Source organism: Carassius gibelio, chromosome B17, assembly GCF_023724105.1.
Source record: "Carassius gibelio isolate Cgi1373 ecotype wild population from Czech Republic chromosome B17, carGib1.2-hapl.c, whole genome shotgun sequence".
Classification (NCBI taxonomy): Eukaryota; Metazoa; Chordata; class Actinopteri; order Cypriniformes; family Cyprinidae; genus Carassius; species Carassius gibelio.
This window is the reverse complement of record NC_068412.1, coordinates 27942347-27967761: the sequence shown is the minus strand read 5'-3', so window position 1 is coordinate 27967761 and position 25415 is coordinate 27942347. Positions and strand designations below refer to the sequence as shown.

The 25415-nt window shown below is 38.6% G+C and overlaps 3 protein-coding genes across 4 annotated transcripts in view; 2 read left to right on the top strand and 1 right to left on the bottom strand.

The window, feature by feature from the left end:
- The first annotated feature begins 238 nt into the window (after positions 1-238).
- si:dkey-248g15.3 (uncharacterized) lies at positions 239-862 on the top strand. Its single transcript, XM_052579766.1, has 3 exons — positions 239-365; positions 464-487; positions 584-862. Exons 1-3 carry the CDS (start codon positions 315-317, stop codon positions 746-748), a joined length of 240 nt encoding a protein of 79 aa, XP_052435726.1. The 5' UTR covers positions 239-314; the 3' UTR covers positions 749-862.
- Positions 863-2570: 1708 nt separating this feature from the next.
- LOC127976359 (zona pellucida sperm-binding protein 2-like) lies at positions 2571-5212 on the top strand. Its single transcript, XM_052580724.1, has 8 exons — positions 2571-3719; positions 3796-3983; positions 4057-4154; positions 4226-4383; positions 4457-4649; positions 4722-4869; positions 4949-5021; positions 5097-5212. The coding sequence occupies exons 1-8, from the start codon at positions 2594-2596 to the stop codon at positions 5177-5179; spliced, it is 2067 nt and encodes a 688-aa protein (XP_052436684.1). The 5' UTR covers positions 2571-2593; the 3' UTR covers positions 5180-5212.
- A 3150-nt stretch (positions 5213-8362) lies between these two features.
- Positions 8363-25415, bottom strand: part of LOC127976358 (tyrosine-protein phosphatase non-receptor type 21) — a 28280-nt gene continuing 11227 nt past the window's right edge. For both annotated transcript variants that reach the window (XM_052580723.1, XM_052580722.1), the window contains 10 exons: positions 25056-25116; positions 24602-24680; positions 22041-22918; positions 20419-20970; positions 18752-18889; positions 15396-15614; positions 13950-14078; positions 13636-13870; positions 11845-12005; positions 8363-10671 (listed from right to left, as the gene is read on the bottom strand). In XM_052580723.1, the coding sequence (XP_052436683.1) occupies positions 10543-10671; positions 11845-12005; positions 13636-13870; positions 13950-14078; positions 15396-15614; positions 18752-18889; positions 20419-20970; positions 22041-22918; positions 24602-24680; positions 25056-25116 (2581 nt within the window). In that variant the 3' untranslated portion in view covers positions 8363-10542. The remainder of the gene's footprint in view (positions 10672-11844; positions 12006-13635; positions 13871-13949; positions 14079-15395; positions 15615-18751; positions 18890-20418; positions 20971-22040; positions 22919-24601; positions 24681-25055; positions 25117-25415) is intronic.

Below are 25415 nucleotides of genomic sequence, written 5' to 3'. Positions count from 1 at the left end.
GAAATCTTGCTTACGGATCTTTTTCGTTGTTTAGTGTTTACAGACGTGCTGAATATCTGAAAATCTCAACATGAGTAACCCACGTAAGTCATATTTGATATAAATATACTGATATTTTTCTGTTTGTGGCATTTTATGACAATTTGAAGATATTTGCACTTAAATGCCTTAATGGTCGTTTCTGTTTTCCAAATGTCTTCTGCAGAACAACACCAGGTAAGATATTTACAATTTCTCTAGCATTGCAAATTTTATTAGCATTTGAATAGTGCATATCTGTAGATTGATTCATTAACTGTAAGTTTTAAGGAATAATGCGTGATTGTTCTGTATATTTACAGGGCTGCGGAGATTCTGGCTCCATGGTATGAAGACAATATCACACTCTTTACATTTCTATACAAATAGTTAAATAACCTTTCCATTGTATGCTAATCCGATTGTCATATTTCCTGTCTCATAGAGCACAGGAGATGAATGTGCACAGGTAAGAGCAAACTTTAATGGTGGAAAATGATTGCACTTTTTGCATATTAACAGTTCCAATGACAGATTGTAACTCTGAGTTTACTTCTACTTGTAGAAGCATGGAAAAGGCCAAGGCAAAGAAAAAGGGAAATGTCAGCAAGGACAGCAAGGACAGCAAGGACAAGGTCATGGTCATGGGCACGATCATGGTCACAGTCATGGAGGGGATCATGGGAAAAAGGGACCTGCATGTGAGCAGCAAAAAGGAAAAAAGTGTTAAGGTCATAACCTGAGACCATGGTGGTCCATGCATGTCTTCATGCTTTACATATTAAAATTGGGTTTCAGCTCCATATTGTATTCAAATAATGAAATAAATTAAAGCACTCTTAAATGATGTGTGTCTGTCTTAAATGGCTTATAATGGATATCAGTTAGTTCTTGACTTAAAATGATCTCTAAACCCAAATGGGGAGCTCAGTCAATGGTACAAAACTCAAATATCGACATTCGTAGTGAAAGAAACCAAATGCCTGAGATGATGCATTAACGACCAGCCAACACGTGTTAAAAGTGGGATTCCAAACGATTAAATATGAACCCGATTTTTTAGGAATAACATATCTGCTGCTACTACACAAAAATCAATTACATCAGGTTCTGCAAGCTTGGCACCATAAAAATTAATCTGAATTTAGGATGCATGCCATATTTCTATATTAAATGCAAAAGACCTACAAATAACCCACACAAATAACTCCAAAAGTGGGAAATGTGCCAAAGTTGATGCTTACAGGTTTAAAACTGGGAGTGCACTTCATTTAGCAATCCTATTCAACTCAAAATCATGCATGTACCTGCAATCCCCGTCTTGGTCCAGGGGGAAAAAAAAACACACATATTGGGAAACACACTCAATACAATGACCTTAAATTCTTGGAATTTGCCAGTAGCACAAAATATCACCACCCAACCATTAAAAGTCCAATAACTCAAGAGTGCATTGGTACCTACCCACTTTTCCCAGTGGAGTTAGGTCAAGACTATTCATTTAAAGTTGAAAAATCTTGTTTATTGCATAATATGCAAACAAGTATATGCAATGCCTCTAAGTGTTCCCTCTAGAGGTTTATTTTTTTTGGCACAGCTCAGATTGGTGAAATTTACAGCATCATGGTAGATGGTGCAAATATTTACCCATATACTAACCAAACTAATAGAGGGTTTGCTACCATTATTTATTAAGCTTGATCAGATGGGTTTTATAGCCAGGTATATATTATTATTATTATTTTTTTTATTAAATGAAAAAGACAAGAAAAGGAAAAGTACTGGTGTTAGAAGGTTAAGTGCAGGCGAAAAAAGATGAGTCTTTAGATGTTTCTTGAAAATGAGTAAAGACTCAGCTGTATGAATTGAGATTGGGAGATCATTCCACCAGCTGGGCACAGTCCAGGAAATATCAAAATAATCCACAAGTAATTCACATCAATTACTGTCTTGTGAAGGGAAAGGCTGTGTGTTTATAAGAAACCAATCCATTGTTTTGAATCCAAATTCAAACTATTGCTTCCGGCCCAAAATATGAGTTCATAATCCCAGTTAAATGTGCCATAGAATGCATTGATACAATATTTTAAATGCTATGTACATAAAAGGTACATGGCTTGGGTTCGGGCAAAAATTCTGCAGAAACGGTTTTACATGTCCAATTACAACCCTGTGATTTGTCCCTAGAATTATTTGGAAGGGTCATGAATAATAACATTGAGCTCTGCTCTGATTGGCTGTTTCACAGCGCCGACCTCTTCTGTCTAGCTAAAACAATGGAGAAATTAGGCATCCAAGTTGATATGTTTGAGCCTGTATCAGATGAAGATAAAGATTTGGAAAGAATGTTCAACGTCTGAGTGAACGAGACTTGAGGGAGCTGTCAGTGAAGATATGGACGCAGCCTCTGTGTTGCTGTTATAAGCGTTTTTTCAATAAGAATTAAATCTTGAGATCTAATGAGAATCACCCAGTTGTTAACGATGAGGGAGGGACTATTGTTAATTAGCTGAAATCTGTAGAATACAAAAAGACCAAAGGGCAGTATCTCCACTTTGTGTTTAGCTGTTGAACAATGGCTGGAAGTTGGTGTTTGGTTCGGATTTTGTTGGTTTGTGCTTTTTGTAATGCTGTTCCACAGTGGAGTAAATCGCTTCAGATGGTCCAGCAAACTAACCAGCCGTTCCAGCCCCAGAAGCCAGTTCATCAACTACCTAAACATCAGTTTCCGTTCCAGAAGCCAGTTCAACAGCTAACTAACCAGCAGTTTCCTCTTCAGAAGCCAGTTCAACAGCTAACTAACCAGCAGTTTCCGCTTCAGAAGCCAGTTCAGCAGCTAACTAACCAGCAGTTTCCACTTCAGAAGCCAGTTCAACAGCTAACTAACCAGCAGTTTCCTCTTCAGAAGCCAGTTCAACAGCTAACTAACCAGCAGTTTCCGCTTCAGAAGCCAGTTCAACCGCTAACTAACCAGCAGTTTCCTCTTCAGAAGCCAGTTCAGCAGCTAACTAACCAGCAGTTTCCACTTCAGAAGCCAGTTCAACAGCTAACTAACCAGCAGTTTCCTCTTCAGAAGTCAGTTCAACCGCTAACTAACCAGCAGTTTCCTCTTCAGAAGCCAGTTCAACCGCTAACTAACCAGCAGTTTCCGCTTCAGAAGCCAGTTCAGCAGCTAACTAACCAGCAGTTTCCGCTCCAGAAGCCAGTTCAACAGCTAACTAACCAGCAGTTTCGGCTTCAGAAGCCAGTTCAGCAGCTAACTAACCAGCAGTTTCCGCTCCAGAAGCCAGTTCAACCGCTAACTAACCAGCAGTTTCCGCTCCAGAAGCCAGTTCAACCGCTAACTAACCAGCAGTTTCCGCTTCAGAAGCCAGTTCAACCGCTAACTAACCAGCAGTTTCCTCTTCAGAAGCCAGTTCAACAGCTAACTAACCAGCAGTTTCCGCTCGAGAAGCCAGTTCAACAGCTAACTAACCAGCAGTTTCCTCTCCAGAAGCCAGTTCAACAACTATCTAAGCCGCAGATTATGAAGCCAGTTAAACAACAGTTTCCGAAGCCAGTAGTGCAGGCAGAGCCCTTTGATAAATGTGTTGTAGCTGACTTTGAGCAGATCCAATGTGGTCCACCTGGGATCAGTGGTGCTGAGTGTGAGGCTATCAACTGCTGCTTTAACGGACAGCAGTGTTTCTATGGGAGGGCGGGTAAGTGTTCTCCATCTGATTCTGTTCGTGTTAAACTGATTCTCTGTATTTAACCTTCACGTGTACCTTGTTCTAGTGACTGTCCAGTGTATTAGAGATGGTCAGTTTGTGGTAGTGGTGTCTAGAGATGTTATTCTGCCTCGACTGAGTCTGGATTCGGTTCATCTACTGGGTGGAAATGACCCACCTTGTGCTCCTGTGGGGTCCACACCTTCCTTTGTTATATACCAGTTCCCTGTGACCGCATGTGGCACGAGCGTGATGGTGAGCAGCTGCTACTGGTTTTATTCTGCATGGCTTATGATGGACTGGATGCTGACACTGTTCCTATTCAAAGGAGGACAGCGGATATGTGGTGTATGAAAACCGAATGACCTCATCGTATGAAGTGGAGATTGGACCGTATGGTTCCATCACAAGGGACAGTCATTTTGAGTAGGTGATCCATGACTTGGTGTGAACCCTAATCCCTGATAAGTGCTAGAAGTTTGCTGTGTGTCGTCCAGGTTTCTCTTCCAGTGTAGATACTCAGGAACTTCTGTGGAAGCTCTGGTTGTGGAGGTCAACTCTGTTCCTCCACCTCCACCAGTAGCTGCTCCTGGACCTCTCAGGGTGGAGCTCAGACTGGCCAATGGCCAATGTGTCACCAAAGGCTGTGCTGAAGGTAAGGTCTTGTCCTGCGTCTCCCTAAAGCCTTTATAACTGGAGTCTGGTTAAACCCCAGTGTTGTTCCTCAGGGGATGAGGCCTACACGTCCTACTACAGTGACGCTGATTATCCCATCACAAAAGTCCTGCGGGAGCCGGTGTATGTTGAGGTGCACATTATGGAGAGGACTGATCCCAACATTGTCCTAATGCTGGGACATTGTTGGGCGACTTCAACCCCCAATCCACTCAGTCTCCCCCAGTGGGACCTTCTGATCGACGGGTGAGTGTACAGCCAATCTCTATCCAGTTAGTCTGCTGGGAGACCCTTTCTAGCCTTCTCTTTTGTCTTCAGATGCCCTTACCGGGATGATCGCTATCTGACTACACTGGTTCCAGTGACTGGATCGTCTGGACTTCAGTTCCCAACCCACTACAAGCGCTTCATTGTGAAGATGTTCACATTTGTAGATCCAGCATCACTGGCTGCTCTGCAGGAAACCGTATGCCCCCCTTTACTTGAACATTTGTATATTTACTACTTGTGGATTCTATGACTTGAGCCTCTTTCTTCCCTGTCAGATCTTCATCCACTGCAGTACAGAGGTGTGCCATCCATCATCTGGCTCTTGTGAGCAAAGCTGCACCAGAAAACGTGAGCTCTTGCTTTTTCTAGACAAGAGGAACTGAGCATTTAAGTGCGTTCTCACTTCTAATGTTTCTCTTTCAGGAAGAGACACCCATATCAAGGCTGTCTCTGGGGAGCAGACTGTGGTTTCTAGTGGAGAAGTTACTATGGTCATGAAAATCTAGTGCTTTTAATAAACTTTGCAGAACCTCGAGGTATCTTTTTGTCTCTGTATTGCTTTGGTTTGGCAGAATCCGGGATTACATGCCTCTTACCAGTTTTTCCTCACACTATTAAACCAAAGTTGTGCGTTCTTATCCGTCCTCTAGTTGCTAACCTGGGTCAGCACAAGGTTCCCCTTTTTTAAATTTGTCCCCCCAAACAGTAGTCATTAAGAACTCCACCTGATATGTAGCTACTGTACATTAGCTCTAATGTTAGGATCAAGCTAAACAAGACCATTTATACACTTTTACTCAAAACTCCCTTTAAACCCTGACCCCTGCGTCTCTCTGGCCAGTAGACCACATGGAGTAAACTCCTCAGTTTTTATCCGCCCAAGATGTCCACTCAAGGGACTGGAATGGGCAAATTGTAGTAACTTCTCACTTGATGCCAATGGTATAATTATTTGCTTAGTTTCACCCTGATGTTTGTTGGGCACACAACTAAAAGTCATTTTGTATGACATAATGAATGCGGGTATGGTCTGTTACTGACAACGTAGCCATTTCCCATAAAGGCTGAAGTAAGGGATCTGGTTTCTGAGCACCTCCAATTTCATCCCAGCTAATAGGGAAGTCCAACCCGATGTTGGTTGCCTGACAAATAGCAATGTGACCTTTTTGACTTAAGGTATACTCTTAGAAAGTGTGTTGGGTACTACATTACATTGTCCCTTCCGATATTGGACCGTGAAATCAAAGCTTTGTAATCTCAAAGCTCTCCTGGTCAGTCGAAATTTTGGACGGGGATGATTGGGAAAAACCCACGTAAGAGCAGCATGATCTGTAAATACTTCAAAATGTTTCCATTTCTCCAACTGGCCAAATTACTGCAAGGCATACTTTTTCGGGGTTGGAATAGGACTTCTCAGCCCCATGTATAAGTCTCGAAGCATAAGCAATAACATGTTCAGCTCTGTCATGATCCTGAGTCAACATAGCTCCTAACCCGACATCACTGGCGCATGTCTGGACTTTAAAACCTGTTGTAAAGTCAGGGAATGCCAACACCGGTGTTTTTTTGAAGAGCATTTTTCAGTTTATCGAAAGTCCATCCCCTGACTTCACAAAAGGTTTTAAAGTCCAGACCGATGCCAGTGTGTGGCCAAGCTAGCTCAGTCGGCGGAGCATAAGACTCTTAGTCATAGGGTCATGGGTTCGGACCCCATGTTGGGTGCCTGTATATAGCGCCTATCCCACTGACTTTTAAGTGCTACATAAAATAAGGGACCAACCAGACCAATCTCACTCATGAGTCAAATGTTTTAAACATAGTCACACAAAACATTCATTATTCAACTTGACACAAATCAACATCAAACAGAACCAGAGGACAGGAAATACAGTACATCACATAAAGCACAGTCCTTGGTTTCTCATCAATTAGGAATTAGGATAATTTCATACAAAAATATATATATCACATGAAACATGCCCACCTCTAGTGGCTGCTGGGATACATTGGAGATTTAATCTAAATTAAACGTTCAATTATATTATACATTTAACTAATAAAATGTCTTGATTTGCAGAATATTTTTTTTGTATTTGTATGTATATGTAGGGACATGGTTTCATATATTCAATTCAAGTTTATTTGTATAGTGCTTTTTGCGATACAAATCATTACAAAGCAATTTTACAGAAAATTAAAGAATAAGAATGCGCAGGAAGGCTATTTCAGAGTTTGGGAACAAAATGTGAAAAAGCTCTATCTCCTTTAGAGGACTTTGCTATCCTAGAAACTACCAGTGTTTTGTGACCTTAGGGAGTGTGATGGATTGTAACGTAGTTAGGTACGCAGGAGCTAAACCATTTAGGGTCTTATAGGTAAGTAATAATCATTTGTAACTGATACAGAACTTAATAGGTAGCCAGTGCAGAGACTGTAAAATTGGGGTAATATGATCATATTTTCTTGACCTGGTAAGGACTCTCGCTGCTGTATTTTGGACTACCTGTAGCTTGTTTATTGACGAAGCAGGACAACCACCTAGAAGTGCATTACAATAGTCCAGTCTAGAGGTCATGAATGCATGAACTAGCTTTTCTGCATCAGAAACAGATAACATGTTTCGTAGCTTGGCAATGTTTCTAAGATGGAAGAATGCAGTTTTTGTAACATGGGAAATATGATTTTCAAAAGACAAGTTGCTGTCTAATATAACACCTAGATTTCTGACTGTAGAGGAAGTAACAGTAAATCTGTCTAGTTGCAGATTGTAATCTACAAGATTCTGTGTAGTGTTTTTTGGTCCAATAATTAATATCTCTGTCTTATCCGAATTTAATTGAAGAAACTTATTGGTCATCCAATCTTTTACATTTTTAACACACTCCGTTAGCTTACATAATTGAGAAGTTTCATCTGGTCTCGTTGAGATATATAGCTGAATATCATCAGCATAACAGTGGAAGCTAATTCCGTATTTTCTAATAATATTACCAAGGGGCAACATGTATATTGAAAATAGAAGGGGACCTAGGACGGATCCTTGTTGCACTCCATATTTTACTGGTGATAAATGAGATGACTTCCCATTTAAGTAAACAAAATGGTAGCGATCGGACAGGTAGGATCTAAACCAGAAGAACAACAATTGACTAAATGTTTATTATTATTGGTTTTATGAAGTATTCTAATTTATTGAGATTGTGAATTTGTGGGTTTTTGTTAAATGTGAGCCAAAATAATCACAATTGAAAGAACCAAAGACTTAAACTACTAAACAGTCTGTGTGCATTGAATTTATTTAATACAAGAGTTTCACAATTTGAGTTGAATTACTGAAATAAAAAACTTTTCCTCGACATTCTAATTTATAGAGACGCACCTCTATATATAGAAGTATTAAAATGACAAAAAATAATTACAGTCATGAAAATATATATAAAAATGAATTAAAATGGCAATGAAATAATATGGTAATAATAAAAGTTCAATTAAGATAAACTAAATATATGAAAATATAAGCTAATTACAAATTTAAACTTATTATTTATAATAAATATAAATAAAATGCATTACATATAATCCTAAAATAGCATTGCTACTGCAAAATAAATTTGTCAATACCATTACATCAATGTTCTAAAAATTTTATTAACGCATTTAAACCATGCAAAAGTCAGAGACACAAAGCATTAATTTAACAATTTAAAATATTTATTTTCTGAAAGAAAAATATAGTTGTTTACAAAGGGATATAATTTAGCTCTTCTGATCGCTGTACATCATCAGAACATGCACTCATGATGCCGAAACACATGAGAATCCATCCGGGGTAAACATCAGTTTTACTAGTTTGTGGTTAAAAGTAAATAACACTTAAAATCAGCAATATAAACAATATCTGCTATTAAGATACATGTATTCCAAAAAGCAGCTCTGGGAAGGGCTTTAACAGTCCAGTTTTCAGCTTTGTACATTATTGTCTTGAAGTTCAGGTTTCCAGTTCAGATGAACACTGATCATTGTCCATTCACACGAGCAAACCTCAAACACCGCAGCAGTTTGTCTGAATCTAAACCAACAGAACTCAACATGAACGATGAGAAGGTTTGAGACCAACATTGAGTGTACTCCAAAACACTTAAAAATACTTTTACCTCATTCATAGTATTGATGCTATGGTGAAGGAACTCAAACTGTGGATATGTTCGGTTTTTAAATTAATGTTCCATGATATTCCGATGCACAGGATAATGTGAAAAAGGGATTGTCCTTCACTATATATATATTTATTTATATATTACGGTTGAACCAAAGCCCAAAAAGGACACACTGCTGTTGTTTTAGTCACCAGTCAGAACTGAATAAAGAGAGTGACTCCTATCAAAAACATTTCTGATCATATTTCAACCCAAAATCAAAAAAGTTAAATAAAATAATATAATTCATTTTATACTGTAACCCATTCTTGGACAATTAAATCTTTCAGCTTTTTCCCCCATAACAATTAAGCAACTATTTGCCCTCAAATTCTAATCACTGTCATGTGAAAGAAAGCTCATCCTCATTACTGAAATTCAGTAATACATCGTCCTTTCTGTAAGCAATACATTTAATTCAGTTCAACAAATATTTTCAATGGCACTTTGCAATGTATTGTATTACTTAAATTGCATTGCTTTTTTCTTTTAATTTTGTAGTGAAATATGACCTGGATGCTTCTGGAAAGTTCTGTGAAATTCACCCATGGCAACATTTGTTGTGATGTTTTTATCAGCTGTTTGGACTCTCATTCTGACGGCACCCATTCACTGCAGAGAACCAATTGGTGAGTATTTTTGGGTAGACTATTCCTTTAAGAGCATGCAACAGCACCATTATGGTGGAATGTAGCATCAGTCTGCACTGCTTTATCGTACATAACGACCTTACTGCAATTAAAAAACGCAAAGGGCCTAATGATTTGCTATGGCACATTCTGCTCCTTCAGATCCTCCCGAAACAGAATGGATAATGCAGATTCAGTGTTTTAAGACTCAAAGAATTCAATATGGTGAAAACTCTTTGGTTAACCATCATAGCCACTGTGTTTAAGATAATGAGGTCACAAACCGTTCACAATAAACCCACACTATTGTTCACTCCAATGCAGAAGTCCAGTTTGTGACACTCTTTGGCGTGCCGGGTTATTGAATGCTGGTGGAAATATGGCAAGAGCTGGAAAAATACAAAATCATCTCTAATGCAATGAGAAAGCATATATGTAGAATACAGTTTCCATATGCAGTTTTAATACATAGTGTAAATTATTTATAGGTTGCGTCTGCGATCAGAAAATAAACCCTCACGTCTTTGGCTGCATTCAAACTTGAGACGCAAACTTTTGATCGGCGAAACCCGTTCGAAGGGTTAAATGGTAAAATCTCAAGAAAAAACAGCTTCACTGTAACACTGGACGTCCCATGACGCAAATATGTAAATCTCAAGAAAATAAATTAGCATTTAGATATTTTGCATATAGAAAAGCAAGCCTTTTTTGCATTTCAGCATAACTGCAAAGCAACAAATTTGGGCTTTTCGTCAAATTAATCCATTACTGGAACACTGCGTAAACGAATAAAATCCCACCCGGTATAAAAGAACCACTGCAGTTCAGCGTATCATATTAAATAAGAGAGCTGCGTCCTTCGTGTCTATGTACAGCTAAATAAAAGTGCTGGGACTGACATCCGTGTACAAGCCCACAGTGAATAATACTGGTAAAGCAGAGCGCGCCGCAGCGTCCTTCATTACTGCCCCGTCACTAACACTGTGAGGAAGCTCCGACGGGGACCGAGGGCTTGTGAGAGGCTCCTCTGTGCCAGCGCTGGTCTCAGATCAGTCTGGAGTTTCTCAGGAACTGAATGAGGACTTTGTAAATGAAGGAGTACTGTGAGAGCGTCTGTACCATCATCATGCGTTGCTGCCGCAGCAAGTTCAGAACGGTCGGGACGTCCAGCATCTGTCGGGAAACAGCGACACGTCAGTATCAAAACAGGAGTATTTCACAGCAGTTTTGAATAAGGCCAGACAGAATTATGTGTTTTATCATATTAAATAAATAAACAATGCAATGCAAGTTTATTTGTAAAGCAAATGTCAAATGCAATGATAATTCTAAGAGCTTCGCATAAAACTATTTCAATAACAAAAAATAAAAAGTCAAACAATTAATAGAAACAAAATATATAAATGTTAGTTACCGTATTACCCGGACTATAAGTCACACTTTTTTTCATAGTTTGGCTGGTCCTGCGACTTATAGTCAGGTGTGACTTATTTATCAAAATTAATTTGACATGAACTGAGAGAAATGAACCGAGAGAAATGAACCAAGAGAAAACATTACTGTCTCCAGCCGCCAGAGGGCGCTCTATGCTGCTCAGTGCTCCTGTAGTCTACACTGAAGACACAGAGCGCCCTCTGGCGGCTGGAGACGGTAATGTTTTCTCTTAGTTCTTGGTTTTAAATAAATGTGACTTATATATGTTTTTTTCCTTGTCGTGACGTATTTTTGGACTGATGCGACTTATACTCAGGTGCGACTTATAGTCTGAAAAATACTTTATATTTAAAACATTATAGTATAATAATCAAAACATTATTAGATATATAATTGTGAGTTTTTAATTTTTAACTCAAGTCTCAGTTTTGTTTCCACACTGATATCAGACGGATTAATTTATTTGCTAGAAATATTTGACATAAAAATTACTTTAATTACGAGTCTCAAGTGTTTCATATTTTATATGAAATTGTTTTCAGAGATATCAGACTGGTTCATTCATCTGAAAAATGTTATATAAAAACGGTACACAAAAAATTATAGATCTTTTTTTATAATTTTTTTTATAAATAAAATTATAATATTACTTTTTTTTTTTTTTTTTTTTTTACTGTTATCAGATATTCAGTAACACACATTTTATTTTTTGCTTTGTCCATAAAGTTTACAAATAAGTTTTATTTTAATTATTTTTAAAGAATAATAAGTGTAACATTTATTTTTCTGCCAGTGGTAAGAAGTGCGTGTTGTTTACCCTGGTAACCGTCACCATTCTGCCCTGAGAAAAGCTGGTGAAAAGCACTAAATCTCTCATGCGTTCATGCCACTGTAAGCACAGGACACATGTACCTCATTATGTTCCAGACAAGCTATCATGATCTCAGACAGGATGACCACACCAGTGCGTCCCACCCCTGCGCTGCAGTGCACCAGGACGGGAAGGTTTGTGTTCTTTGGGTCGCTGGAGCTGTTGGTGTGTCGCCTCACAGACTGGATCTCCTCCAAGTACGCTGAGACACAGAAATAGAGCGCTTTAGAGAGCCACGCCAGGAGAGAAAACACAACGCTGCACAACAGAAAGAGGCCAGCAGAGGGACACGCCGCAAGAAAACACTCTTCTTGAAGATTAAAGTCATGCATGATACGAACGTCATCAAAATACGGTTTCTTGAATCATTATAATGGTGCTGAATAACACTGTCGGGATTATCTGAAGCAAACTTAACAAGTCATGCTTTACACCAAAATCAGAAGGACAAAAAAAAGATACTATTATATATATAAATAATTACAGGTTTAATATTGTTATATTCATAATTATAAAACTATGATAATGTACAAAAACTGAAATAACGCACTAAGATTTTGAAATAACTTGTAGGCACTATACAAAGAAATGTAACAACATACTGCATATTTTAAAATGTTATGCATTTATTTTTTGTATAAACATATTTAGCTGTAATACATAATGCATGTTTAATTTCTGCATATATATATATATATATATATATATATATATATATATATATATATATATATATATATATATATATATATATATATATATATATATATAGTACAGACCAAAAGTTTGGAAACATTACTATTTTTAATGTTTTTGAAAGAAGTTTCTTCTGCTCATCAAGGCTGCATTTATTTGATAAAAATACAGAAAAAAAATGTAATATTGTGATATATTATTACAATTTAAAATAATTGTTTTTACATTTATTATACTTTAAATGATCATTTATTTCTGTGATGCAAAGCTGAATTTTTAGGATCATTATCACATGATCCTTTAGAAATCATTCTAATATGATGATTCATGATCAAAGTTGGAAACAGTTCTGCTGCTTAATATTTTTTCAGAACATGTGATACATTTTTTTAGGATACTTTGATGAATAAAAAGTAAAAAAAAAAAAAAAAAAAAAAAAAAAAAAAAAAGGAAGCTATTTTTTTAATATAAATATTTTGTAATAACAATATACACTACTGCTCAGTAATTTGGGGTCAGTAATTTTTTTTCTTTCTTTTTTCTATAATAAAAACAATACTTTTATTCAGCAAGGATGTGTTAAATTGATAAAAAGTGATAGTAAAGAAAATATATTATTAGAATTTTTCTTATTTTATTTTAAATAAATGCAGTTGTTTTTAACCTTTTATTGATCAAATATATCAGACAGCAGAACTGTTTCCAACACTCATAATAAATCAGAATATTAGAATGATTTCTAAATGATCATGTGATCGACTGATGTTACATGTGACACTGAAGGCTGGAGGAATGATGCTCAAAATTCAGCGATGCATCACAGGAATAAATTACTTTTTAAAAGTATATTCAAATAGAAAACTATTATTTTAAATTGTAATAATATTTCACAATATTACTATTTTTTCTGTATTTTTGATCAAATAAATGCAGGCTTGACGAGCAGAAGAAACTTCTTTCAAAAACATTAAAAATAGTAATGTTTCCAAACTTTTGGTCTGTACGGTGTTATATCTGGTTAACAAAACCAGACACTGATGTCTTTATTTCTTCACATGCAGATCCTCTAGGCATCTGGAGTGCCATAAACAGCATGGTTTGGTATAAAGAAAGGCCGGTATCTGTGCTGTACTCACAGAGAAAGCCCTTGAAGTCCTCGGGGCAGCCGTGGTCGGGCCAGTCGGTGTACTGCAGGTGCCAGACGGTTCGCTCCTGTCCCGTCAGGAGGTGTTTGATCTTCAGCCCCGTTGTGGCGTAGCACCCCGAGTCTGTGCGGAAGCGTGTGGTGATCTTAAATCGCCCGTATGTAACCGTGTTGTGACGAGAGCCCAGACGAGGCCAGTAGCGGAAACTCTTCTCTCGACCCCCTTCCTGCAGGACGGCACACAAAACAATGACTTACACATCAGATTCAAGAGTGACACTCCGTTAATGATCTTTCCACCGTCACCTCCTCTGCTGTAACCATTGCGATGATGGAGACTCCTTGTTCCCAAACCATCTGCCAGAAGTCTTGGCAGGTGCTGGAGAGCGGACCCTGAGACGCGATATAACTCCACTCTTTCCCTCGGACCGTAACCTGATCAACACAGCAGCAGAAAACACATCATGAAAGAGGATTGATCGGAGTCAAAACAGCACAAATATAGCTGCAATCAGCCATTTTTGGTGTTCAAGCACTTTAAGACCTTTAAGTTCATGAATAAAAAAAGATCAATTATGTGCAAGCCTAAATTAACCTAAATCAGAAAATAATAATAATAAAGTACTTCTATGGCTATTATATGCCTGATTTCAATATCATTTAGCATGCTTCTTAAGGATCACAAGACGCGCATGCTAACCTAATTTTGTAAAGTTCAACAGTTTCAAATAGAAATCTTTTAAAAGTTATGTACATTTATTTCAGATCTCTATGATTGTGGTTTGATGCTGCATGATCATGCATTATTATTGCATTATTATTATAATAAAATATTTTTTTTTACATAATTGTTTTTCTTCTCTCAAATAAATTAAACAATTTATTATATATATATATATATATATATATATATATATATATATATATATATATATATATATATATATATATATATATATATATATTATATTAGTATACTCAAGTTTAACATGGTTAAAAAAATATCATTATCATAACTACATTATACTGTGTTTTAGGGCATGATAATAATAATCATTATTATTTTTATTTTTATTATTATAACCGTTATTATTATTATTAATAATAATAATAATAATAACAGCAATTATTATTATAAAACTTACAAGATTACTTTTTTCTTTATCTGCACAATGACCTTCATGGCAGAATATTAATAATACTATTTTTAATAATAATAATAGTTAAATAAATACATACATAAATATTATCATGATTATTAAAAGTCTTATCAGCATTTTGAGCCTTAATCCTAAATATTAATATAGTGATCTGAAGCATCAATGTAAAGCTTCTATACATTAAGGCTGGGACGATAAATCGATGCAGAATCGTTTCGTGGATCGTTTCTTAGATTTTCCGAATGCATTGTGGCTCCTCTGAGAGGCTTATGTTTTAACAGCAGATGGCGCTCTAGTCTAGTTTTTATCCGCACACTCAAATGCTCATGAAGAAGAGTGCTAAAGAGCTCTCGAGTCATGTAATTTCAATTCATCTTATTGTGCTTTTATGACGCAAGATTAATGTAAACAGCCAACTGCGAACACCCTTGTAATTCTCTTCAACCTTTTTGAATTTTATGAATGGTTATTTTAGGTTCAAGTGTGTTTAAGGTTTTGGAAACGAGATTCGGAAACTCTTAGAATCGAGGCTGAATCATTTCTCGATTCGGACACATGGTCATGGTCATACTGTAGTGTATCTCGAGCTCACCCTGATGTGCGAGGCGTTGATGTAGCCCGTGTTGTTCTCTTTGGTGGGCACCAGCTCCACACGCGTGTCGTCGTAGGGCAGGACGTCCTGGAAGCGGTTCCTGTCGCTGTTCTCGGGCATCAGAGCGATGGTGCACTCACAGTTGGGACGCTTTTTGGGCACCTGCTCGTATTCGGTGAACACCATCCCCTGCTCCATGCGCTGCTCCAGGATCTTACACTGCAGGAAACACACAGGACGGGTTTCATCCAGAACCTCCTGCAGCACGCTAACAGTGACACGCTGACGTGTGTTTGAGAAGATCAATAAGTATTTTAGTGGCTGCACATCATTAATGAACAATCTTCCCTCAACAGAGCTGCTGCTTGGTGATGATTTATTAAAACTAGATGTTAACACTTCATAGTTTTGATTGATTAATAATACTTATAACATTAGGGGTGTAACGACACAAAAATGACGGTTTGGTATATACAACGGTTTTAACGTTATCGTTTCGGTACAGCACAGAGAAAAACTAAATGTTTTTTAAATACTTAAAAAAATAACGGTATGGAGAGAGAGAGAGAGCGTGAGAGCAAGGGAGGGAGGGAGAGAGAAAGAGAGAGAGTGCGAGCGAGAGAGAAAGAGAGAGAGTGCGAGTGAGAGAGAGAGAGCGAGCGAGGGAGACAGAGCGAGGGAGCGAGCGAGAGAGAGCACAAGAGAGAGAGAGGGAGTGAGCGAGAGAGCGAGCGAGAGACAGAGCGCGCGCGAGAGAGAGAGGGAGCGAGCGAGACAGAGAGCAAGCGAGACAGAGAGCGAGCGAGCAAGCGAAAGAGAGAGAGCGAAAGAGAGAGAGAGAGGGAGCGAGCGACAGACAGAGCACGAGAGAGAGAGAGGGAGCGAGCGAGACCGAGAGCGAGTGAGCAAGCGAAAGAGAGAGAGCGCGAGAGAGAGACAGAGAGCGAGCGAGACAGAGCGAGTGAGCAAGCGAAAGAGAGAGAGCACAAGAGAGAGAGAGGGAGCGAGCGAGAGACAGAGCGCGCGAGAGGGAGAGGGAGCGAGCGAGACCAAGAGCGAGCGAGACCGAGAGCAAGCGAGCAAGCGAAAGAGAGAGAGTGCGAGAGAGAGAGAGAGGGAGCGAGCGAGAGAGAGAGAGGGAGCGAGCGAGCGACAGAGCGCGAGAGAGAGAGAGGGAGCGAGCGAGACAGAGCACGAGAGAGAGAGAGAGAGAGAGAGAGAGGGAGCAAGAGCGCGTGCGAGAGAGAGAGGGAGTGAGTGAGACAGAGAGTGAGTGAGCGAGCGAGAGAGAGAGGGAGCGAGAGAGAGCACAAGAGAGAGAGAGGGAGCGAGCGAGAGACAGAGCGCGAGAGAGAGAGAGGGAGCGAGCGAGACAGAGCGAGTGAGCAAGCGAAAGAGAGAGAGCGCGAGAGAGAGAGAGGGAGCGAGCGAGAGACAGAGCGCGCGAGAGAGAGAGGGAGCGAGCGAGAGACAGAGCGCGAGAGAGAGAGGGAGCGAGCGAGACCGAGAGCGAGCGAGCAAGCGAAAGAGAGAGAGTGCGAGAGAGAGAGAGAGGGAGCGAGCGAGAGAGAGAGAGGGAGCGAGCGAGCGACAGAGCGCGAGAGAGAGAGAGGGAGCGAGCGAGACAGAGCACGAGAGAGAGAGAGAGAGAGAGAGAGAGAGAGAGAGGGAGCAAGAGCGCGTGAGAGAGAGAGAGGGAGTGAGTGAGACAGAGAGTGAGTGAGCGAGCGAGAGAGAGAGGGAGCGAGAGAGAGCACAAGAGAGAGAGAGGGAGCGAGCGAGAGACAGAGCGCGAGAGAGAGAGAGAGAGAGAGAGGGAGCAAGAGCGCGTGCGAGAGAGAGAGGGAGTGAGTGAGACAGAGAGTGAGTGAGCGAGCGAGAGAGAGAGGGAGCGAGAGAGAGCACAAGAGAGAGAGAGGGAGCGAGCGAGAGACAGAGCGCGAGAGAGAGAGAGGGAGCGAGCGAGACAGAGCGAGTGAGCAAGCGAAAGAGAGAGAGCGCGAGAGAGAGAGAGAGGGAGCGAGCGAGAGACAGAGCGCGCGAGAGAGAGAGGGAGCGAGCGAGAGACAGAGCGCGAGAGAGAGAGGGAGCGAGCGAGACAGAGAGCGAGCGAGACAGAGAGCGAGCGAGACCGAGAGCGAGCGAGACCGAGAGCGAGTGAGCAAGCGAAAGAGAGAGAGCACAAGAGAGAGAGAGGGAGCGAGCGAGAGACAGAGCGCGAGAGAGAGAGGGAGCGAGCGAGACAGAGAGCGAGCGAGCCAGAGAGAGAGAGAGAGAGAGAGAGGATTTATTTAGCATGTATTTTATTCAATTTTATTTTATTTTTTCTTATGGATATATATGTATTTTTGTATTGTATTGTATATGTATTGATGTATTGCAGTGCACTATACATCATTTATGTAAGTGAGGATAGCAAAATAAAGTAAACTGTCAAATTATACCCAAGAATTCTTCAAACAGTGGACTACCAGTAAAACTGATACAAATTGGAGACCAAAAATCATTTAGACCAAGTCTGGGAAAAAAGATTTTATGTTCAGGTTTGCATGAAGCTGGATGACAGCATGCCCAGGAGACTACAGACAATCATTAAGACTAAGGCCTGCACGACTAAGTGTTTGAAAATGTTTGGTTGATTGTTATCCATAACATACCTTTCTAGCAAAGCTTTCAAACATTATCAAGATGAATTTGTTCTGACACAGTTTAACTCTGAGTTCTTGTCATATTTTATTACCATCTTCTAAACTAAAGAGAATAAACTTTGATAATGCTGAAGGTGTCTGCATACATTTTGGTTTGATTTTCTATTTAATAAATTAAGTTAACCAGCTAACATTATACATACTCTTTTGGTTTCTGTACCCGATATTTACTAAATTTACAAATGTAATAAAAATATCGGTACTCTGTATCGGCAAGTACCAAAAATATCGGTATCGGGCGAGTACAGGAAGAAGTGGTATCGGTCTCTTTTTAACTTTTTATTAATCAAAGAATCCTGAAAAAAAGTATTTAAAAAAATATTTGGCAGCACAAGTGTAGCCAATATCGATAATTCTAATAATAAATCGGCATATTAGAATGATTTCTGAAGAATCATGTGACACTTTATACTGGAGTCATGTCTGATGGAAATTCAGCATTGCATCACAAAAATAAATTATATTTTAAAGCATATTAAAGTAGAAGTCATTATTTTATATTCTAATAAAATTTTGCAAGATTACATTTTTTTTCTGTATTTTTGATCAAACAAATGCAGCCTTGATGAGCAAAAGAGACTTCTTTAAAGTTTTACCCCGACTTTTGACCGGTCGTGTGTTCACAGTCAAAGAGAAAGCAGTACTCACCCGCTCATCATTAGACGAGTTCTCCGGGTCGTCCTTCCCTTCATCGGGCAGAGGCATTCTGGACAGGGTCAGGCCGTTGAGAGCCGCCATCTTCAGGGGACCCACCTTCTTGACCTCGGAGCGTCCTTTCTTCATCCCCTTCATCCCCGGAGCGAGCGAGAGACAGAGACAGATAGAGAAAGAGAGTCTGAGAATCGGCGTCTGAGAGACTCAGTGGAGAAGAGCAGCAGAATGCAGCAGTTCGAGTCTGACGGCCTGTTGAGTGGCATTCTTCACATCGCACGCATCAAGTGTTCAGCCTCACCCCAGCGTACAAACACCTACTCGACGACGTGCAGACAAAACGAAAATAAAAGCCCACAAGCTAGATGATGTGCCATCAAGAATCAGCTTGCATATCCTTTAAATGTGTCACATGATGCATTTTCAAGTTTTTTTCTTTCTCTTTGGAGTGTTACAAGCTGATGAGTGCATACATTACATTTAAATTAAATGTATGCATTTAGCAGACGCTTTTATCCAAAGTGACTTACAGTGCATTCAGGCTATCAGTTTTTCCCTATCATGTGTTCCCGGGGAATCGAACCCCCAACCTTGCGCTTGATAGTGCAATACTCTACCAGTTGAGCTACAGGAACACTGAGTTAAGTGCAAAAGTTAACATAAGTTGCAAAGAATAAAATATCAAAACCAAAGAGATATTCTTTATCAAAGTTAAGACTCTGTCATGCCCCACCGAAACAGCTCGTTTAAACACGCCCCCACATGTCTACATCACTGAGCATGGTTTTCTGTCTTTCTTTTGTTGCTTGATTAACATCAATGACTCGGACAACTAAATTAGGCTGCTGTCCCTTTAAAACTGAATGCACAGCTGCAATGGATGCAATGTACTGATACATATTCTCTTTACTCCTTAATATTCTTTTAAAATCTCTTTTATATATTTTAAAACAGGTCTATTACACAATGAATTACAGGCCTATAATTAAAGGTGCTGTAGGGAACTTTTGTAAAAAATATATTTTTTACATATTTATTAAACCTGTCATTATGTCCTGACAGTAGAATATGAGACAGATAATCTGTGAAAAAAATCAAGCTCCTCTGGCTCCTCCCAGTTTCCTCTTGCCATTTGCAGAAACTCCATCGCTCCCGGTAAAAAACAACCAATCAGAGCTGCGCTCCGTAACTTTGTTTGTGTTCAAAATGTAGAAAAATGTATATAAAAAGCGAGTACACCATGAATCCATTTTCTGATTAAATTCTAGAGAACTTATTAATATTTTAAATCAAAGAGCTTTATTTGAACTTTTTTATAGCTGGACTTAAAAGTGGACTCAAAAGTTTTAAAACAATAATAATTATACATTCTGTATTACTTCTGCAAATTTAAATTCTACTTTTTTTATATATAAAATGATTTTATAATTATATTTTTATTTAATAAACAGTATGTATAATCATGTTATTTTACACATACAACACAATATAATAATTTTACACTTCCAATAATACACTTAAAATAATACTCATGTCTTCATATATATTATTTTCAAATGTTCAAGCTTTTAACATTAAGTGAATGTGCAAATACACTTAAACCTATTGTACATTGCATTCCCAAATGCACATCTAACTGATTCTGATTGTTTAAGTGAACTTACGGCCGGTGGAAGACCATCGATGTTTCTTCTGGCAGGTGGCACATCAGACACGGGTCTCTTAAAGACGTCTTTCTTCTGTCTGAAGCGTCCCTGTCCGCTCAGATCTCCCTCTGATACTGAAGGCACCATGTGTCCGGGCTCACGCAGGGGCGGCAGCTGCCCAATGTCTTCTGGTTTGCGGATGATGGGATGGGGCTGGTACCCCAGAGGGGCTGTCAGGACTGTCTCCATACTGTGGCTGAAGGGATAAGCGGGTGGATCTACGAGGGGCCGTCCCATCGGGGTCATGTGATGCTCGGGGCCGCCCACAGCATCCTGAGACTGAGGTGTGTGTCGTCCGCCATCGTCTTCAAACTCTTCCTCTTCACCGCTGCTGTGCACCAGCATCGTGGCATCGGACAGGGATTTTTTGTGGCCGTAGATGGCATCCTCCTTGATGACAGCATCCTCTGGCTTCGTCACCTCCAGGACGACGTTGATGTCGGAGCCGGATGCTGCAGACGGCATCACCTGGGCAACAGGGGGCGGGGTCTCAGCCGAAGATGCAGATGCCTTGGGAGTTGATGCAGAAATGTCAATAAATAAAACTTTCTTAAAAACAGTTAACTTATAATCTTTGATTATTATATAAGAATTAATTAAGTATAAGCATTCTTAATTATATACATACATATAAATATATACATGAATTAAACATTAAATGTATTCTCTTTTGTTCCATTTTAAATCAGATTAATACTGATATACAAGAATGAATTATATAACTATTATGATTACTATACATTAAAATACTTATATTAGAATTATGAAAATGCTGCTGACAATAATTTTAATTGTGTAAAATGTCACAAATGAAACCTAAATTAAAATTATTGTTAAATCTAGTATCATATATAAATATCAATAATTATTAGTATTCTAAACTGCAGGAAATGCAGTCCTTACCCTGGAAACCCCATAAATAAAGCAGCTGCACTACTTTCTAATCATATTTAAATCATTTTAAATAGCTATTCAGATTTGTGTATTGACTATGATGTTCATTACAGGGCCAAATATGCAAGTATTTAGCATTAATACGCGATTTATTTTCAAACCCTTTTTAACTAATTTTAATCTGTACTACAGCATGCCATAGATATTGTTTGAAAGTGTTTTGATTCGTTATTGTTAATTAACACTTCATTAGTTAAACTAAAAAACAGTTTATTAAAAAAAACTAATAAAATTCTCCTCAACATTCATTTTATGTATTCCAATATTTAATAAACATGTTGTTAAAATCTAAAGTTTCAACTAAAGTTTTATTTAATGAGCTAACATGAACTCAAAATTTTTTTAAAAAAATGTTGTTTATGTAGCAAATGCAGCTATTGCTAATTTTGAACGTATATGGTTAACTAATGAGCTCTTATTGTAAAGTGATACCGATTATCGATGATCTTAATAGTTCTTTTGCACTTTGTGTCAAACTTTTAACTTTATATATTTTTTTCTGTATTGCTTTATTGTATTTAAATGTTCAGTTATTTTTGTTATAAGAAAAAAGCTATTTAACTTGTTATGCTGTATTATACCCTACCCTACACCAAAGGACACATTAACATCCGGGAAGGACACACCTTCCTCTCCTTCAGCCTCATGTTCTCGAGGCCGTACGCTAGCCCGGCGATCTCGATGGAGTTGCGTTTGTGCATGTGAGGCCGTCGGGTCGTGACGAGCGGCTCGCTCACTTCCTGCAGCGAGTGAGCCACGGGAAGGCTGTCCTCCTGGAAGGTCTGCACCGAGTGATGGACGCGGCGCGTGATCAGATCCGGGTTACTGCTGCTGACGTAGAGATGGCGGGACAGGTCCGGGGTGCTGTTAGCAGGTCGAGGGTGAGGATAGGGATACGGCGGAGGCGGCCAGTAGACCTGATTCCTGATGATGTTGGGAGGAGGATATTCCTGCGCCTGCTGGACGTTGGTGAGCTCGGGGACGCTGACGGCTCCTACGACAGGCCGTCTCTCGGTGGGATAGGGGTACGGGGAGGGGCTGTGGAAGCTGTAGTTGAGGTGGAAGGGGTACTGGCCCGTGCCGTGCTCCCGAATCTCCGGCTGGCTGTACACGAGCGGGTCGGGGCGGCTGTAGGCGTACGAGTTCCCAATGTTCAGGTTCCTCATGGAGTGGCTCTGGCGCTCGGCTGGCGGGATCATCCCGTGGTTCTTCTGCCTCATGACGCTCTCGTAATCAGGCGTAGCGCGGTAGGACGGCGGGATCAGGGCGCTGTGCCGGTGGGAAGGCACGTAGTCGGGCCGCATGAGGTCACTTCCTGTGATGCTGGGGTTGGAGGACATGGGCGAGGGCTGTAGGTAGTGCTGAGGGTTGTTGAGGGAGCTGGTGCTCTGTGCGCTGTAAACGCTGCCGTTACGGATCCGGCCGTTGTACTCGTGCGGAGAGCGGTCCAGACTGGTCTGGGAATGGTAGTAGAAACCGTTCTGGTTGTTGATGTAGAGATTGTCTGTAGGGAATTCAAGAGAGGTGCATCAGTTCTTGTCTATTATTTTTGTCTTGTTTCACAAATATCTACACATTCTTTAAAATCAAGATACGTTAACTTGAAAAACTAAAATCACAGTCATTGCAAGTCAGCGTCATTATTAGTGGTCGACCGATATATCGGCTGATATTTTTCAAATATCGGCAACCACCGATAAGTTTTTCTGTTTGGCCGATGCGTTCAAGGTGGGACTTTTATTTTGACATTTAAACACAAATTGCTCACATTCGCTCTCTTGTTTGCCATCATTAACAGTTCTGTTTAATATGGATAGAAGTCTAAAAATCTGATTATTAATAGACAGGCAAAAATTATAATACTTTCTCGTTTGCCATCAGCATTCAGAAAATACGCATTTACATAATTTAAACAAATCTTTGAATGAAAAAATGAAAATTTAACTCAACACCTTGCAAATTTAGTCAAATCCAGTTTAGAGATCTTGTGAAGTGTGCATGTGATCTGCATGTCTGCGTGTTCTCTGCGTGACTTTCAGTACGTGTAAATTGAATGCTTTAAACATTAAATTCATGATTTCAAATTATGCTACGCTTTATGCATTTGGCCACCATCATATTCCTGTGATTTTCACGGTGTGCCATATGTAAAATGAGTGTCACCTTGGATTTATTTGAAAAAATATAATTCTCAATGCACATAAACTTCCCAGGATACTGAGTGCTCTGCTGGTTATGGTTTACTTCCTTTTAAATTATATTTTTATAAAATATTTATTTATTTGTGGAAAATACTTTGTCATCTAAAATAATGTAATGATTATTTTTTAATCCATTTTCAAAGTATTGACAATTTCTTAAATATTATTTAAAATAAATAAAATTATATCGGTTTTATATCGGCCACCCTGCTTTCCAAGATATCGGCATCGGCTGTAAAATAAATAAATAAATATTGGTCGACCACTAATCATTCAAGTGTAATATTTTTAGTTTTTTGATTTTCGGACTATAGTTTTTTTTTTTTTTTTTTATAAGAATATAAATAAAATAAAAACAAATAAAATACAAGAATGCTTAGTATTTTTTACAGTAAAAACTTAAAATCTGGATGAATTAACTTAAGAAAACTCCATAGGTTATTTTCACAAAAATGTATTTATTTTTCAACCACACCGTCTATATCTTAACTTAAATTTATAAAAGATGGCAGTATCGGAGTTACTTTAAATTAATAATTAACCTTTATTATTATTCAATACAAAAATAATAAATAAAATAAAAAAATTCTCAGATGTCTTCTTTTCCAGTAACATTTTTATTAAACATTTTTAAAATCAAGATAAATTAATTTGCGTAGTATTTGACTTCAAGAATTTGTATTTCAAGTACAAATAATAGCTCTTAAATCTAGATACATTACATTGAGAATACTTCATATCTTAAGTTATTTTGCTTTTTAAATAAATGTATGTTGTAGAATGTTGTAAGAATGTTTAGATATTATATTTCTAAAGTTCTAAAAATGTTAAAGTAAATTTTTCTAACCAAACTGAATTTTTTTTTCACACTAAATTCTGTCGTTCTGTTTGATCTTGATTTGAGAATGTTTAGAACTTTAGAAAACTTTTTTGCAGTGAGAATGGACGAAACTGTTTTGGCCCGTTGCTGATGGGAGATGTCCTACCTTGTGAAGAGGTGTAGGGTTCAGTGTAATGGCCGTTAAAATGCATCTGAGGTGGCATCATGTAGGGTTGAGGTTTTGGCTGCATCATAAGACAAAACATAAGCAGCATTATTCACCTGGACATATTAACTCTGTCCAAAACCTGGAGAGCTGTCCCTCTTAACTTTGTATTTGTAGCAATTCAAGTACACACACAACATAAACATTGGTTCAAAGATAGAAAGCATTCAAACTTCAATTAAAGCTATGTTTTTAAGGTTGCATTTATTAAGGATGCTGCCTTAAAAGGGAGCTGCATAGTGTGCAGAGAGCAAGGTTTTGGAACGGAGCTACAGTAAATCACATCAAAAACAAATGAGATCATGCACAGCCGACAAACTCCAGAAGCGTCCTACGGAACGAGCTCCATAGCAAAACTGTTGTATAGTCATCGAATAACTGGTTTAATGCTGACCAGAGACATTCTCGTCGAGGACCGTCGCCTCACTGTGTTTACTGGAGCGGGCTGAGTTTGTCTGTAATAAAACAAAACAATAAAACACAACTGTAAAATAAGCCAGTGAGTTATAAAGGTCAATGTTTTATTCATCACATGCACTGTGAGACTACAGTACAAAATCAGCAGTTTGCATTTTGCACTGCATTAAAAGATATATATATATATATATATATATATATATATATATATATATATAAATAAATAAAAGTAAAAAAATAAAATAAATAAAAAAATAAAAATAAATAAAATACTTGGTCCTAAAATAAAACAAAGAGATAATATTATAATATGACATAATATAACTATTTTGACTCA

What these genes read in the sequence shown, in the direction of transcription:
- LOC127976359 (XM_052580724.1), top strand. Translation starts at nt 2,594, where the DNA reads ATGGCTGGAAGTTGGTGTTTGGTTCGGATTTTGTTGGTTTGTGCTTTT. An exon ending in TGGGACCTTCTGATCGACGG is followed by an intron (nt 4,650 to 4,721) that starts GTGAGTGTACAG and finishes TTTTGTCTTCAG; the next exon opens with ATGCCCTTACCGGGATGATC. An exon ending in TGGCTGCTCTGCAGGAAACC is followed by an intron (nt 4,870 to 4,948) that starts GTATGCCCCCCT and finishes CTTCCCTGTCAG; the next exon opens with ATCTTCATCCACTGCAGTAC.
- si:dkey-248g15.3 (XM_052579766.1), top strand. Translation starts at nt 315, where the DNA reads ATGCGTGATTGTTCTGTATATTTACAGGGCTGCGGAGATTCTGGCTCC. An exon ending in GCGGAGATTCTGGCTCCATG is followed by an intron (nt 366 to 463) that starts GTATGAAGACAA and finishes CCTGTCTCATAG; the next exon opens with AGCACAGGAGATGAATGTGC. An exon ending in CAGGAGATGAATGTGCACAG is followed by an intron (nt 488 to 583) that starts GTAAGAGCAAAC and finishes TTCTACTTGTAG; the next exon opens with AAGCATGGAAAAGGCCAAGG.